The sequence below is a fragment of the Phaethon lepturus genome, unplaced genomic scaffold, assembly GCF_000687285.1.
Source record: "Phaethon lepturus isolate BGI_N335 unplaced genomic scaffold, ASM68728v1 scaffold37259, whole genome shotgun sequence".
NCBI lineage: Eukaryota > Metazoa > Chordata > Aves > Phaethontiformes > Phaethontidae > Phaethon > Phaethon lepturus.
In genome coordinates this window covers 13,522-28,967 of record NW_010562002.1, presented here as the reverse complement: position 1 = coordinate 28,967, position 15,446 = coordinate 13,522, and the positions used below count along the sequence as shown (strand labels likewise).

Below are 15,446 nucleotides of genomic sequence, written 5' to 3'. Positions count from 1 at the left end.
GAGGAGGCAGGAAAAGTCCACCCCCTGCCTGGGGACCCCTCACTGGCCTCCTAGGCAAAGAGAGGGGCTAACGGTCTGTGTGTGTCTCCCCTTTGGTCCCTGAAAATTTTACTCTTCCCAAGGAGATTAAAGTCTTGCTCTTTGAACTTCTGCTTCAGATCGTAAGCACTGATGTCCCCACACCAGTAACAGGCAACCTTGGAAGCAGGTGCTTTGGGATGCTTAATGACAGCAGAGAAATGTCTGTATTCAGCAGTGCAAAGATTTGGGAAGTTCGAAAAATAAGACCTATACGGTAAAAAGAAGTATTAAGAAAATATCCATTGTGAAAGAAGGCTTGGAAATCCTCACACAGGCTAAGCAAAACAAAATATTTCATTATTCATACTTCAACAGCCCCTAGGAGGGTATTAATGTCTTCGCAGTACCAATGCAAAGGGAAAATTCTCAACTCAGCCCTGCCATGATGAAAATAAGGACAAAAACCTGCACTCCAGAAAGCACTGGCAGCTGAAGGAAGAAAAACAGCTTTATGCTCTCCCCCACCCCAAATCCTGTGTTGTTACTTGGCAGACTTATGCACAATACAGTGGAGAAATGACTGTAAAATAAAAAAATTATGAGGTAAAAACGTAGGCATTATTTCTTTTGAAAAGGTCAGCACAAGAATTAGAAATTGGCCTTTTAGTCACTGTGCAGGCCTGGCCCAAGACCTGAGGGTGCATCATAGCAAGAACCCGATGAGGGGGGGAGAAGACAATCAGGGAAGAGTATTTGGAGGTGATGGTGAGATTTGTGAGAGTGCAGGAAAAGATGCTAGTAAGAAAACTTAACATGAACTAATTTGTGATCTGAGAAAATCTTGGCTGAGACAATAATTCAGATAGGCAGGGATTGAAATATTTATAAAACTCAGCCTGAAGAACAGGGATAATTGACCTCAGAGGGAATCACAGGGAGCTGGCTACTGAGTGCTAGGACCACTTTGATATATTACTATCATTAGTGCTGGGTTGGATCTTGTTCCAAAATAGTCTACATTATTTTTCACTTTATCCCGTCACTCCTTTCAAGGTGTCCACAGGACGTGAGAGAATAATAATGATTCTTGACAAAATTGTAATAAGAAAATGCAGCTGAACTATCTAATAGTACATATTGCAACCTCAAAAGTGCTTGGACTATTGTTCTTGCTGACTCCTTTCCGTTCTTCCAACAGACCCTTTATGATAGGCAGAACTGCCTGTAAATGAATGAAGACATTTAAAAAATGATTGTTCATTAATAAGAGGCAAATTCTCAGGTTTCAGGAAAACCATAAAAAAATGTTGATGTAGGACCACCTTGTGTGCTCTGGCAAAGGCTCAAGCACTGGAGCCATAGAGGTGAGTGGGACGAATGTGTCAGAGCAGGAGCTGTGGATGGAGCTGTTGCACCATTTGAGCAATATCTAATGCCAGACTTTGATTCTCTGATGACTCTACAGTTGGCTCCTCCATTACTTCTACAAAACCTGGGAAGTGCCAGCTTGCACAGTCAGTTGCAGGACAGGGCTCTTATATCTTGTGGTTCTGTTGGGTGTCTTTGGTACTACAAAATGAGTAAGGAAAAACTACAGACAGCAACCTCATCCTAACAGATTTCTTATTTTAGTAGACATCTATAAGAAGAGATACTGAAATATTCTTACTTTCTTCAGAAAGATCATTTTCTTCTGCTTCTCTTTCCATTTCTTTACACCATCCTTCCATTCTCTTAGTTTCAGTGTGTAGCAACTTCATAAACCAAGATCCATCCCGTCGACACGGAGACATTCGACCAGTCTCTACTGTCTCAATGGCTGGGTCTAGCCAGGGTTCTGGTGGTGGAAGGTTTGAGGTGTCAACTGGGGTCCTATAATCTTCTCTGTAACTGAAGAGTCCCTGTGTCCGTACAGTTCTCACTGCGCTGTATTGGGTGGGTGTGCTGGGCTCTGAGTGCTGCTGGAACGACGAGCCAAACTGAAGTCCCTTGTCCTCCATGGTGATGTGTCCTGGAAAGCCCTCCAGTTCCAGGTCAGCCTGGACAGCTGCTGTTACACTGTTTGAGCGCTTGAATCGTCCGTGTCTTCGTGAAGAGGGAGAAAAGAAAAGAGATTAAGAGATATAAATACATATGTGATTATGCAGAGGCACAGAATAGTGTTTCAGTGAATGGATTCTGGTTTTCTCTTTGGACTTTATGTTAAGTATTTTTCCTTTGTGCACATCTCACTAAAATAAGACTGTGAGTGACAACAGAGAGGAAAACGAAAATGCGTAGTGGCATCATTGATCTGAGCAAAGATACAAAAGAAAATAATTTAAATTATCTCTGGAAGCAAATATTGATTTACTCTCATACTACAAAATACTGTGTATCATTACTAAATGAACTGGAACTAACTAGCAGAACTGCAGGATTACAAGTCTTGATAGAGGTCTGTAAAGTAGATGTATAAAAAAAATTCAAATATTAAGAATTGTAATTAGACAAAATCTGAACATCTGTTAAGTCAGGACTGTTGAGAATCCTTTAATAAAAGAAAAATAGTAGCAGCAGGTTTAAGACTGATATTTTTTACTTGCCTTATAGGATGGCCATTAAATGCTGATTTTCTATTATGTTATGCCACCGAATGATGACATTTTAGAAAAGGTTTATGTTAAAGAGTTAGATAGAGAAGCAAAGATTATTTGTGAAGTATTTTCACATCTGAGCCTATTGTTTCATTACTTCTCGTCAATGGTGGTAAAAGGCAATTAGCAGCCAGCTACTGTCTGACAGCTGCCATGAAACGAGATAATGGCCCCAGTCCAGTACTTAACAGGCAGTGCCTGCCAGGGTTAACCTGGGGTTAGTGCATTGGCCAGCAGTTTTACAAAGCTAAAGCAGGACTGAACAAGTGTAAAAGTTGATTCTAGTTTAGGATAAAGGTTCCATGGGTTATGTCCTAACCATTATATCCCCCTGGGTGGACTGGGAAAGCCTGGATCAGCATGAGGTGTCGTATTGTAAGAGTATTCCAATATAGACCTCTTTGTATTTGTTCTGCCAATAATGAAATTATATTAATCTACTACTTTAATTTAAATCCTTCACTTCCTTCCTCCAATTAAAAACTGGAAAGTTAACTAAGTATTAAGCAACTGCTAAGTAATCCCTACAAATTTTACCAAATGACCAGCATGCATATACGAAATTTGGCTTTGTGAATTATTTTGGGGCAGCACTTGCCAGATGTACTCTGTTTACAAATGTGCGTTGTGTTATGAAAGACTACAGATTTTTGTACATGCTTGAATTACCGTTTTTCATCTTCCACTTGTACTCCAACAGAGTGGTATTCCCGTAGGCCTCTGCTTTCCGTATCTGAATCAGTTGCTGTTTCCACCTAATTCAAGACAAAAGATACATCTGCAGAGTGAGCACCGACAACTCAGCGCTATTTTTACCTGCACTCATTCAAAACTAATTATATATTTCCTCTCTTACTGCTAAGAAACACCTAGCACACTAAAATAAATTAAATAGGTATTCAGCCTGGTATCAGTGTTTTGGTGCTGTGTTTTATAAGGCTTTGCACAAGTATTCCTGTTCTGCTGTGTAATTCCCTATTTCAGACCTAAACAGATGCAATTACTCAGTTCAGTGGAAGCAGGGAGCAAGCTTGGTCTGGAAGAGCTGTTCTTAGAATGAGGAATTCACAGGATAGCCCTGTTTTATATTATTATAAACCAGTCTCATTATAGTCCTTGATTTACAAAAGAAAATAAAATCTCAAGGAGCCTGATAAACTTGCAAGTGATAAAAGGAAATGCTGCAATGAAATTTCATCGACAACTGCGTTGACAAATATAGAACCATTTAAAGGACAGGAGGGATACAGCAGAATGCTGTATCTCACCTTTTTTAATAATGTGGTTCTGAAAATGTTATATCAAGCAAGTAATTTATGCACTTTTTATAGTATTCCTATCTGAAATACACTTACCGAAATTTATTAGCAGTAGAGTTTTCTTCATAACTGAGACCACATTGCTTTTGCAAGTTTCTGTGGGATTTTATATAACACTCCCCATCACCACCCCACCCCCAAGTCTTTGACACAGGCATAGCGAGTGCTGCAGTGTGCAAATTATACTGAATCAAGGGGGAGTCAGGAAAAAAGAAAAAGAGTAGAACCGACTTCTCCTTTTGAATGGTATTCTCAGTGTTAAATTAAAAAAATCATATAATCAACCAGTTTTGCAACATGCACACTCCGTGTGTGAATTCAAAGAGTAAATCCTATGATGAAGACAAGATAACTTCCCCTTGCGGCAGTCACAGGCACCTCTGGAAGGACCCCAATGGACATTGCAGCTGTCTCTCAGCTGCACAGTCCCAAACCCACCAGGTTTCTGGAAAAGTGCAGACAGAATGGGGAAGGAGAGTGGGAAGTGAATGTACATGTGGACTATACTTCTTGAAGAAGCCAGTTGCTGGTAACTTCTCTTTCCATCGTCGAGCCGCAGCAACATGTACATACACATGGAAGGGAATTCCAGCCAGTAATCAGTACACGTTCATATTTACCTGTGACTTGGAGATGTTCATGAAAACAGCTAGTGCAGGAACCCTCTAGCAAATGCTAACAGCATGCTTGGACTGTACAGTGTAGCATCAGGCACAGGTTTGCCAAAAGCTCTGGATATCAGTTTGGCAACTGTCAGGGAACGACACATTTCCTAGCAATTCAGTTTATTCTGCATGAGGTCTAGGGAAAAGTGCATGCTGTTGTCTGTTTCCACCTTGGCAGTTGCATGGCTATATTCACTTGGATGGGCAGTGCATTGAGAGAACTGAGATACCAGACTTGGTAACAGTCTCCAAGATTTGGTGTTGTCAGTATAAAAAGAAAGGTCCCTCTTGACGTTGGCAGTGAAAAAAAGCCTAAACCACAGAGGTAAGCAGCTTGGGGAAAAAAAACCCACAATAATCAAGCAAAAAACAGGCAAGCTTCTTTCCTAGTTGAGGTTGGTCTTGGCTCCAACATGAGTGAGAAGCTTAAGCTGTACTTAGAGGGTCGTCCTCTCATGAATAAGTAGAACCTATTGCCATAATGTCCAGTTTTTTAGCGCAAGAGATATCTATCACGAAAGGCACTCTTATTTATAGCATAGAAGTGTCCAAAAGAGTCTTGAATAATAAGTTCAAATCTAAGCAAGGGACTGGGCACTCACCTAGCCCTTTCAGGGATGTGAGAAAAGCTGCATAGAAAACATCTTCATTAGAGACAGGTGAGCAGAAATTAATTAACTGGGTCAAGAATGAGATACTCATCTAACCTGTTAGGAGGGAGCAGAAAGGCAAGTTACACTTGCAGCCTTGACTACAGTGATGAGAGCTCAGTCAAATATGCATAGACATGTTTTGAAGAGTGGAGTCAACTTATTTTCAAAGGGAGACAAGATGGTAGGTTGTCAATAAGAGCAGATAGCACCAAATGCTTAGGGTGTGGCTCTTGGGTGCGCCTGTATGAGTGCTAGCAGGAAGATGATGTCCAAGGTGGGGAAACATTTTCTGGAGGAAGCCTTTTGATGTTGAAATCCATAGCAACATCTGGAGTGGTCAGGAAGTCTAAACTGTTGCTAAAAGCTATGGTATTGAACTTCATCCCCAAAGCAACCAGAGTCAGTCTGAGTTAAAACACATAATTTGGGAACTTGTTGAGTTTGAACGACAATAAATAGCACTGTCAAAGAACATGTTTTCAACCAGGGATTCTGTCTCCTTCTGGAGATAAGAAGACTCGAAGTTCTTGTTAAAGTTGCAGAGACCATGGCCTTCCAAACCATATCTGATGCATCATGTAACACCTGTGAAAAAGCCAGAATAGTTATCTTGATCTCAGATAGAGTCACTGTAAAGCACTTATTAGAGGAGGAGAGTGACAAGGGAGACTGTAATTTCTGTTATTAAAGAACAGAAAGCACTTGGCAGTTTGGAAAGTGATACTGGAGGGATGCTTAAGACCATGATCTCAAAAATCAAGTTTTCTTCCTATGTTTAGAAGATGCAATGGTTATTAAAGTAGGTGATAGTGATATAGGAAATCTGATCTCCTGAGCATTTCCAGTCTGTCATCTTAGTAGTGAACAGGCAGGAAACAGGTAATTACTAGGGAATATTAGCAGATTTCATTGTGGCCATACAGACTTAGCAAAGATAGTCAGACATCTGGTAGTGTTGATGTCAGGTTATGGGAACATTCAGTTTTGTGCATTCTCCAAGAGGATGCATGAAGGTCTGAGAACTTTGTTTCCTAAGTCATGGAAACAAAGTGCTGGCTGTGACAGAAAGCAGAGGATGAATTTTCTGCAGAGTATGTGTTCAAAGTGAACACAGTGGAAGGTTACTATGCAAGAAGGCTCTAACTTCACAGTGTCCCAGTGATGAGAGTAAAACTTCTCAGGGCAGTGACACAGGGAACAGGGTTTTCCTTTTATATCTCCTGCCTCAGAAGTTTGAAGTACACTGGACAAAACTGCCAACCTGGACTTTATGGACAATAGGTAGTTAGCGTGATTTTGAGGTTGCATCTCTCTCCTTACAGAAGCAGAAGAAAAATGTCAAAGTGCCATGACCAGTTAGTCAAAGGTTAGAAAAGAGACTGGGTCTTTGTGCACAGCCTCACATGGCAGTGCTTCTTAACAAGGTCTAATGACAGTGTAAAGGACAGTCACAGCATAACTGATATTGAATGGCATGGAAAGTGTCATTGATTCTGTCAGGGTTCTTGAGGCTTCTTCACACCAGCTGATGCTGGTGGCATGATGAAGTCAGTACACCTGGATTGCTGTGGACCACAGCTGTGTTGGACAGCCAGCATGGCTTCACTAAGGGCAAATCTTGCTTGACAAAATTAGTGGCTTGCTATGATGGGGCTACAGCATTGGTGGATATGGGAAGAGTGACTGATGTCATCTACCTGGACTTTTGCAAAGCATTTGATACTGTCCCACACAACATCCTTGTCTCTAAAATGGAGAGACATGGATTTAGTGGCTGGACTCAATGCATATGGAATTGGCTGGATGGTTGCACTCAAAAGAGCGCGGCTCAATGTCCAGGTGGAGACCAGTGATGAGTGGTGTCCCTCAGGGGTCCATATTAGCACCAGTGTTATTTAAAATCTTTGTTGGGGACATGGGCAGTGGCACTGAGTGCACCCTCAAGTTTGCAGATGTCACCAAGCTGAGTCATGCGGCTGATACTCTAGAGGAAATGAATGGGCTAGAGAGGTGGGCCTGTGTGAACCTCATGAAGTTCAACAAGGCCAAGTGCAGGGTCTTACACCTGGGTTGGGGCAATCCCAAACATGGATGCAGGCTGGGTGAGGAATGGATTGAGTGTGGAGAAGGACTTGGGGGTATTGGTGGGTGAAAAACTGAATATGAGCAGGTAATATGAGCCAATACATCCTGGGCTGCATCAAAAGAAGAATGGCCAGCAGGACAAGGGAGGTGATTCTGCCCCTCTGCTCTGCTCTGGTGAGATCCCACCTGCAGTCCTGCATCCAGCTGTGGAGCCCTCAGCACAGGAAAGACACGGACCTGTTGGAGCGGGCCCAGAGAAGGACCAAAAAAAGGGTCAGAGGGATGGAACACCTCTCCTGTGAGGACAGGCTGAGAGAGTTGGGGTTGTTCAGCCTGGACAAGAGAAGGCTCCAGGGGGACCTTATTGCAGCCTTCCAGTACTTAAAGGGGAAACTTTATAAGAAAGATGGGGACAGACTTTTTAGCAGGGCCTGTTGCGATAGGAACAAGAAGGCAAGATCTTCTAGCAAGATATTTGTCTCAGCAGCTCAGACGTAGTGCTGTTGGAAAGATGATGGTCTAAAGATATAAACAAGGAAAGGTTCCTACAGACAACATCAGTTTGGCCAATTGATGTTGCTGGAACAAAGTAGGCAGACTGGCAACACACACTTTTCTTCCATATTGCGTATCAAAAGCATATCTATTTTTGCCAACTGCATTGTTTGGTTTAGCAACAGATAGCATGTCTTCTTTTGAACTCTGCTTCTGATGTGTGGAGGCAGATTTCCCTTTTATATTTTGGATGGGCTGGTATCTTTTCATTTTTGCAACACATTGAGAAAGTGTCTTTTTCATCTACCTGTTTTCAAGTGCTTTCTTATTGGTATTTCACTCAGAAGTATATCCTGAATAATTTGCCTAATATGTGATTGACATCTACAATTTACAGGCATAAATGAAGTAATCTGCTCTAAAATTTTGTTCAAAACAAAATTATCAGGATAATGATGGCCTGTGTATCAAAATAAAAATGACATTAGTTACCTCTAAATATAAACTCTTGCCAAATTATCCTTCCCTCCAGCTTGCCAAAGCTGACAACTGACTAAATGACCTGATGATTGCCTTCATATTTTAATACTTTCATTTCCTCGCTGTGCCTTGTAACAGCAGGAGAATGCCAATTTTGTGTGTGTGTGCGCAATCTAGGATTGCAAATATTTTAACAACCAACAAAAAAAATCTGGAAAATGGAGGCAAATGCCAACAGAAATAAAAGTGGGAAATAAAAAAATAATTTGTACTCACAAAGAACAAAATGAACAAATAAAATTGCATTTCTGAATAACAGATATTATAAAGACTGCTGCTAGAGGACAGCAGGAAACTCTTTAGATTTAATCAGATTGGCCAGGCTAGATTCAAATGAGCAGAGAAGAAGTATTACATTTGGTTTGTTTGTGCAGCTCCTCAAATAATTCTTAATCAATCTGTTGTTATTCTCTATGATTCATTATTGTTTTAATACTTGCATGGGTTCGAAAAGCCTTAATATTTGCAAATCATCCCACAATCTCAGTAAAGCAAAAAAATGTGACAAATTGCATGTCTGTCTGATGATGAGGGGGTCTCACACAGAAGAGGAAACAAAAAAATGGCCAGACACTGACCAAAAGCAGAAAGAAGAGGAGTAGATCTAACAGAGCAGGTCACCTTCCTCTCTCCTTGCAAAGAAAGAACTAAAACATCTTTAAAGATTTGGCACTTTATGCCATGAAAACATTTGTTCTATGGGCTTGTACTATGCCCGTAAGGCTTATAATATTAATAGTAGACGTCATGGAGCATTTTGACATTATTTCCATCTTAATTGTCTTACCTTTCACAAAGGCATAACACTCCCCTCCGCATTTTTTGCTGCCAATACAAGGAGCAGACGATGCTATGAATCCTCTGTGATCAGTCACTGCTGACCAAGCCAGCTCAAAATTTGAAAACTAAGTATCGGATACTGGCACTGACTCGGTAATAAGTGATCCACAAGTAAATTATACTAACACAAAATTATTTTAATAACTGTGAATCACTATTGCAAATAACTTGCTTGTTATAATCAGTCTTGTTTTTTTATAGGCACTCATTCTGGAAAAGGAGGCATGAACTGACTAAATTATTCCTTCAAAGTATCTACTAAGGTTTTTTAGCTGATAATTTTAACTACTTAAAAGTGACCTTTATTTCTGTATTAACGTATTATTCTTCTCTTAAACATGAACACTGCAACATAACATTTTAGTGTCCTGAAAACTCCAGTGTAAGCTTCTATACATGCTGTCTCTAAGGGATGCTTGAAGTTAATGTATTCAATGCATAAGAAAACAGATTTTAACCTGGTTGTGTCTTTCGCTTCTCTCTCATAAGCAGCAGTAATAAGAGTCCTTGAGGCCACATTATCTCTCCCCATGCAACTTCACTGCCCTCAATGGGTTTTCACTGCTGTAACCGATTTGTTCTATAATTAGAATTTAATAAACAATCTCTCGATGCACAGGAAGGGAAATAATCCACCTTTCCTCTCTTGCATAGGCTTCTTGGTGGTAACAAGAGTAAAAAAGGGAAGAAAACACTACATTTGGCACTAGATCAAGTACATGTAATTGTGAAAGCAGATAACCGTTCTTAGGTACAGGGAGATCTCATTTGTATGCAGTGACTTCAAAGTAGGAAAAATACTTCAAATAAAACTGAAGTACTAACTGCTACTGCTTTCCTTAAGTGATGGAATAATTTTATCAGGCAAAAAACATATACTCCTTCAGAACAATTTTTAGAAACCCACCAAATTAAACCTAGACTTTCACGCTTGAGTGATTTTTTGTGCCTCACCACAGGGCTCCATTTTGCTACTCCACTGCTTCCCAGCAGAATGTCTGGACGACTCAAATACGTCGCATGGCACAGTTAGTGCTAATTACCACAAAAATATCCTACAATGGGTTGAAAACTTCCACTAGTCTTTTAAGAAAGCACTTTTTGCTAAAAATGCAGGCCAGACTTCAGAAATGGGATTAGTGTCAAGCTAATATGAGATAGTAACAACAAAATAATGCACACAGCAGTGGTTGCTCGTAACTTTTTTTGGTGCATTTAATGCTAAGTGGCAACTCGTTCTGAACCAACAAATATCCTGCAAGGCAGCAATCTGTGTCTTCCCCACTTTGAACGTTTCATTATGTCAGATGTCAGTTAAGAAAACGAGCAACAGTAATTTGTGAAAGGAGTGAAAAATTAGATGGTTTTAAAATAACCATAGCTTTGTTTTAACTACAGTTCCAACTGCTTTTTGACAAGTGAGGAGGCCAACATGCAGCTACTGGCTGGGGACGCTGCTAACCGGCTAAGCCTGTGGATTCTGACCCAAGTCTCTCCGTCTCTCATTGTGTGGGTCAATGTCGGCTCCGAAAGCCAGGTTGTATCCGCTGTGCCATGGAAGTGCTACCAAAACTTCCACTGCCTTCTGCAGGCCAAGGACTTCACGCACTTCTCTTACAAAAGCACAGTCTGACAGTGATTTTAGGAGGAGAATGAACAATGCTTGCCTCTAAAACTTCGGATCATTTATGATCCAAAGACTGGTGTAATCGATGCGAATATTTCTGTTGATTGCTGTATGTACACTGAAGTAGAGCACTGACAAGGATGGTATAACCTAAGCGGTACAAAGAAAATGTAGATGCTCATCCAAGTAAGGATGCCATGTGAGTACAAAATGCTTTGCCTTAGAGGGAAATTCCAGTTTGACACTGCAGGGTTTCTTGAACAAAGTTTTTACCATCCAGTGTTAATAATTTCATTAAATATATATATAAAAATATTATGCAGAAGATCCCCTTTTGACACAAAAAATTAGGCAGGCAAGTTATGGCACTAATCCTCCTGAATACAGCTTTTGATTTATAAGAACCATTTGTTTAATGAAGATTCTGGAGATTAAAAGAAAACCTACGTATTTTGAAGCGTGATCTCCTGACGATAAATGAAGATGACAGAGTCCATTCTCTACGCTACAATTAGTGCTCATCTCCAAAAATACCATCATGAATCATCCTCCACACTTACAAGATCGTTTTCCATCTCATCTACTTCCGGGGCTTCTGGTAATTTTGAGAAGCTTTGATGTCTTTTAAATAGAGAAGAAACAAAGGACTGCACATTTTGAAATAAGGAGTAATTTCTTCATGTGTTTTCTCATATATTTTACAATCAAAATGCTTTTAATATGAAATGGTTTGTAACTAGAGCCGCTTTTGAATGTTAAACATTAACATATATATAAGGGTGTGCAAAAGAGCAAGGAAAATCCCTGAAAATATATTAGCAATAACCTTCTTCTTGACTTAGTGGTTATTTTACTCTAGACAATCTCTACCCTCCATTTTAATTTAAATGCTTTGATTAGTCTTCTGCTGTCATGATTGAAGACATGTATGAAGACTATAGCTACTACTATTATTGGAGTTTTATTCTTTGTTCTATATATATTCTTAAGAATGCTGACTAAATTTTTAATCCCAGATTCATTTTTTTGCAATTCGTCTGGATTTAGGAATCGACATTTTTTTTCCAGTCCCTACTGACATGTCTGACAATATTCGTCTCGATTTAAATACGGCAGTGAAAAACAAAAAGCCAACAGCTATTTTCTGGAAAAGCTTTGTTTCTGGAGCTTTTTTGTTCAAAATTCCCATCTGGGGTAGCACTAGCACACCGTGAGGTGGGTTACCATACCTGTGCTGTTCTCCGTCCTTGCAGACGGGGTGCTACTGATCTTCACAGTAAGTCCAATGCTCCCGTAGGAGCTTGGGCTCCCTGTGCACGTGAATACCAGTCTGACGGCACGCACCTACTGTGTCAGGACTTTCTAAAAGGACTTTTCTATTCATTACATGTACACTACAGAAATCATATATGCCAAAGACATGGGAGCCCTAGGCTGGGTCCATAGCAGTTCCCCATGTAGAGGCATCCCTGGTCTTTATCTTTGTGCCTCTCTGTTCCTGTGTGACTCTCCATTGGCAAGCATTCTCACACCAATGTGTTAAAGGAAAGAAATGTTAAAAAAGGCACAAATTAACCATCCTGATAGCAAATTAACTAATGCAAATAAATGCAAATTCAATGCATTACCCTGGCATGGCATGCAAATGAGAAAACAAGTAATTTAGTCAATCAAGGAAATATGCAAATAAAAAATATCCTTTTCTAAGGTGCTTTGATGCAGAAGTCTAAAAGAAATTAAATACTTCAACTGTATTTTGGGAGCATAAATTACTATTTATGTACTTTGCAATAAGAGTATTCTACCCAGTGTTTTTATTCCTTACAAACCTGGCAACAGAAATACAACAAAATGCATTTTCTGCTTGGAAATGCTACAGGTTTGAGGGTGATTTTGCAATTTTAACCTTATCTAATGCCAAATGGTACAACCAAGCAGTTTGTACTTCTCAAAAGACAGCAAAGAGCTCATCCCTCCAAGACCTGCTGTTGCAAACAATATTTGCCTTTTTCAGTGCGGGCACCTGAGGACCAGAATTATGGGCCAAGCGTCAGAGGATAAGTTGCTACAGAAGATCCGCTGCCTCCATGGAAATCATTGCACAGATGTTTTTGAGGATTATAAGCATGTATTATTAAACACACCACACACCAAGAAGGGTCAGAGCCCAGTGAAAAGCAGTGGTCATCACCTGCAGTAAGGAACAGGATTGAGTGATGTAATCAAAGTTTCAGAATTAATTGCTGAAATACCAGGACTGACTGAAGCAAGACACCCACCAACACTGTTAAATACCACTGTGCACTGCTGCTGTAAAGAAGAGATAAGAACAACACTAGATACTACTTCTTTCTGAAGAATAAGTTTTTAGGTTAGGGGCTAAAAGGTACCAAAAATTACTTGCTGCTCCTTTGAGCTTTTCACTCTTATCTGCTTAAGCCCCTTCTCTGAACAACTTAGGATACACTAATTCCTTGGTAAAACATCTGAAAAGTAGCCATCTGAATAGTCTACCGTTTCTGCTAAATTGGATTTTACTCTTCTGCATCTAAAGAAGCAGAAGCAAATACTTTTATGTCAAGAAATGGACAAGCAGCTTGCTGGCAAAGCCTATGCCTTCCTATTAGTGTAATTCGTGGTGGAACAGCAAAATTATACCACACTAAGATGTTAAACAGACAAGTTCAATCAGTAGCTGTGACATGCTCAACCCAAATACTTTTCTCTGATTGTATTTTGAAATTAATGGAAATGGAATTACTACTTTTTAAAGAAAATAGTATGCTTCCTAGCAGATGAACAGTCACTCACTGGGCTTTGTTACATGGACTATTAACTTCTCAAGATCTGTGTTGCTGTCTCCACAATACCTGTAACTATGCCAAAATGCATGGCATTTCCTCTGTAGCTGATCTGGCAAAAGTAGAGATTTTTAAGCACAGATGTGAGCCTAGTGATGTAAAAGAGAATATTCACATACTTAAAATTATATACGTGTCTAAGTAACAGCAGAGCAGAAGCCTAATTTTTGCTCTACTCCCGTGTCTCAAAGGACTTAGCATTCTCTGCAAGTTCAGCTTTCTGATTTTTATTACTACTTGGTATTTCCTAGAGATTTAAACAAATGACCGTTGTTATCTATACTGATTTCCATTTAGTAGAAGGAATAGTGTTCAGAATTTGCATTTGGAATAGTCTTATTTCATTCACCTGAAACAATATAACGCAACTGAGGTTTCCACAGCCTGACAGACATTTTGTCAAGTGAAATAAATATTCCATATTTTTGGTAGACAAATGGAAGAATGCTCAAAGACTATGCTTATTAACATTATTCCATTATTTGCCATCTGTAATTATTCTGTATGTACACCAGCACATTTCTTTCTCTTCCTTGGTACCTTCTCCCCAGCGCAACTAACAGTAAGGGCGGGGAGGGGGGTGTCTCTTTTTAGGTAGAATAACTTGAAGATCCAGCAGCACTACACATTTTCCAAGGTCAAAAGAGAAAGATAATGAAAAAAAATACAGTCAAGCATTTTAAAGCTGGCGTAATTCTATAAAAAGGACTGTGAATTCATGGAGGGAAGGAGATGAACACGCTGTTCACCTGTAGCTCTGCAGTATAATTTTCATACCAAGTGTTAATGACAGGTACCCTCCCTAGAGATTTATTCATTCATTTTCTTCCAGGTACTGCACATTAGCCGAAGACGTCGCTGCGCAGCCGCGTTGCCGTGATGTGAATTACAATTAACGCTAGGCAGCCTGGGGCTGTTTGTTAGGCTGTTAGAGCCGGCGGAGGTGAATGAGCCATTCTACGCTATTTACAGAAAGCAGGCGAGCACTTCGTCACAGAACGGGTGTTAATGAGAGGCTACCTGGATCCCTATAGAGGAACGCCGACTCTTAAGAAACTCCTCGGCTTTCGTCACTAAAATGGCCTTGTCGCTGGTTCGTATCGAGGTGCTCTGGCTCTCGGATGCGTGGCGCTGCGCAGCCGCCGTCTCCAAGGCGAGATTCATGGCCTTGTTACTGTCCAAGCTGTCGGTGGAGTTGTACATCCCTCGCCCATCCTGCGGCCACGGGGAAACCCTCTGAGTCCGGCTGTCGTGGTATGCGTCCTGGGTGGATTCTGTGCTGCTCTGTGCCGTGACTGAGATCAGTGGCTTGGAAGTGGTACGAGGGGGTACCGGCGGCGGTGTTTTTTTGTAACTTGTGTAAGTTACAGCTGTGGAAAGAATTAAAAAAAAAAAAAAAGAAAAAAGAAAAAAAGAAAAACATAAATCAAGATTAATCTGACGGAAACTTCTCAGCAGAAACCACCTTAACATTACGATTATGCTACTTAAAAATAAAGATGGTGCAACATAGTGCTCTTTGTGAACCTCACTATTAGTTGAAAGTGTCTCTCAGAGCCATATGGGTACCCACAGCAACATCCTGTTCCAACGAGGGGGCAAGGGCTGGCAATGGGAGTTCCAGATTATGGTGAAAATGAGAGAGAGTTAGCGAGGATTTGTGTGTCTTAAGACTTGTGCTGGGTAGGTACACGCTGGTGCTTC

General features: G+C 40.4%; 1 protein-coding gene across 1 annotated transcript in view; it reads right to left on the bottom strand.

Annotated features, from left to right (window-relative positions):
* LOC104626275 (disks large-associated protein 2) overlaps nucleotides 1-15,116 on the bottom strand; it is a gene marked incomplete at its 5' end in the record, with an annotated part of 29,643 nt that extends 14,527 nt beyond the window's left edge. Inside the window, 3 exons of the mRNA XM_010294154.1 lie at nucleotides 1,691-2,106; nucleotides 3,327-3,412; nucleotides 14,763-15,116. Of these exons, the coding sequence (XP_010292456.1) occupies nucleotides 1,691-2,106; nucleotides 3,327-3,412; nucleotides 14,763-15,116 (856 nt within the window). The remainder of the gene's footprint in view (nucleotides 1-1,690; nucleotides 2,107-3,326; nucleotides 3,413-14,762) is intronic.
* Between the last annotated feature and the right edge of the window lie 330 nt (nucleotides 15,117-15,446).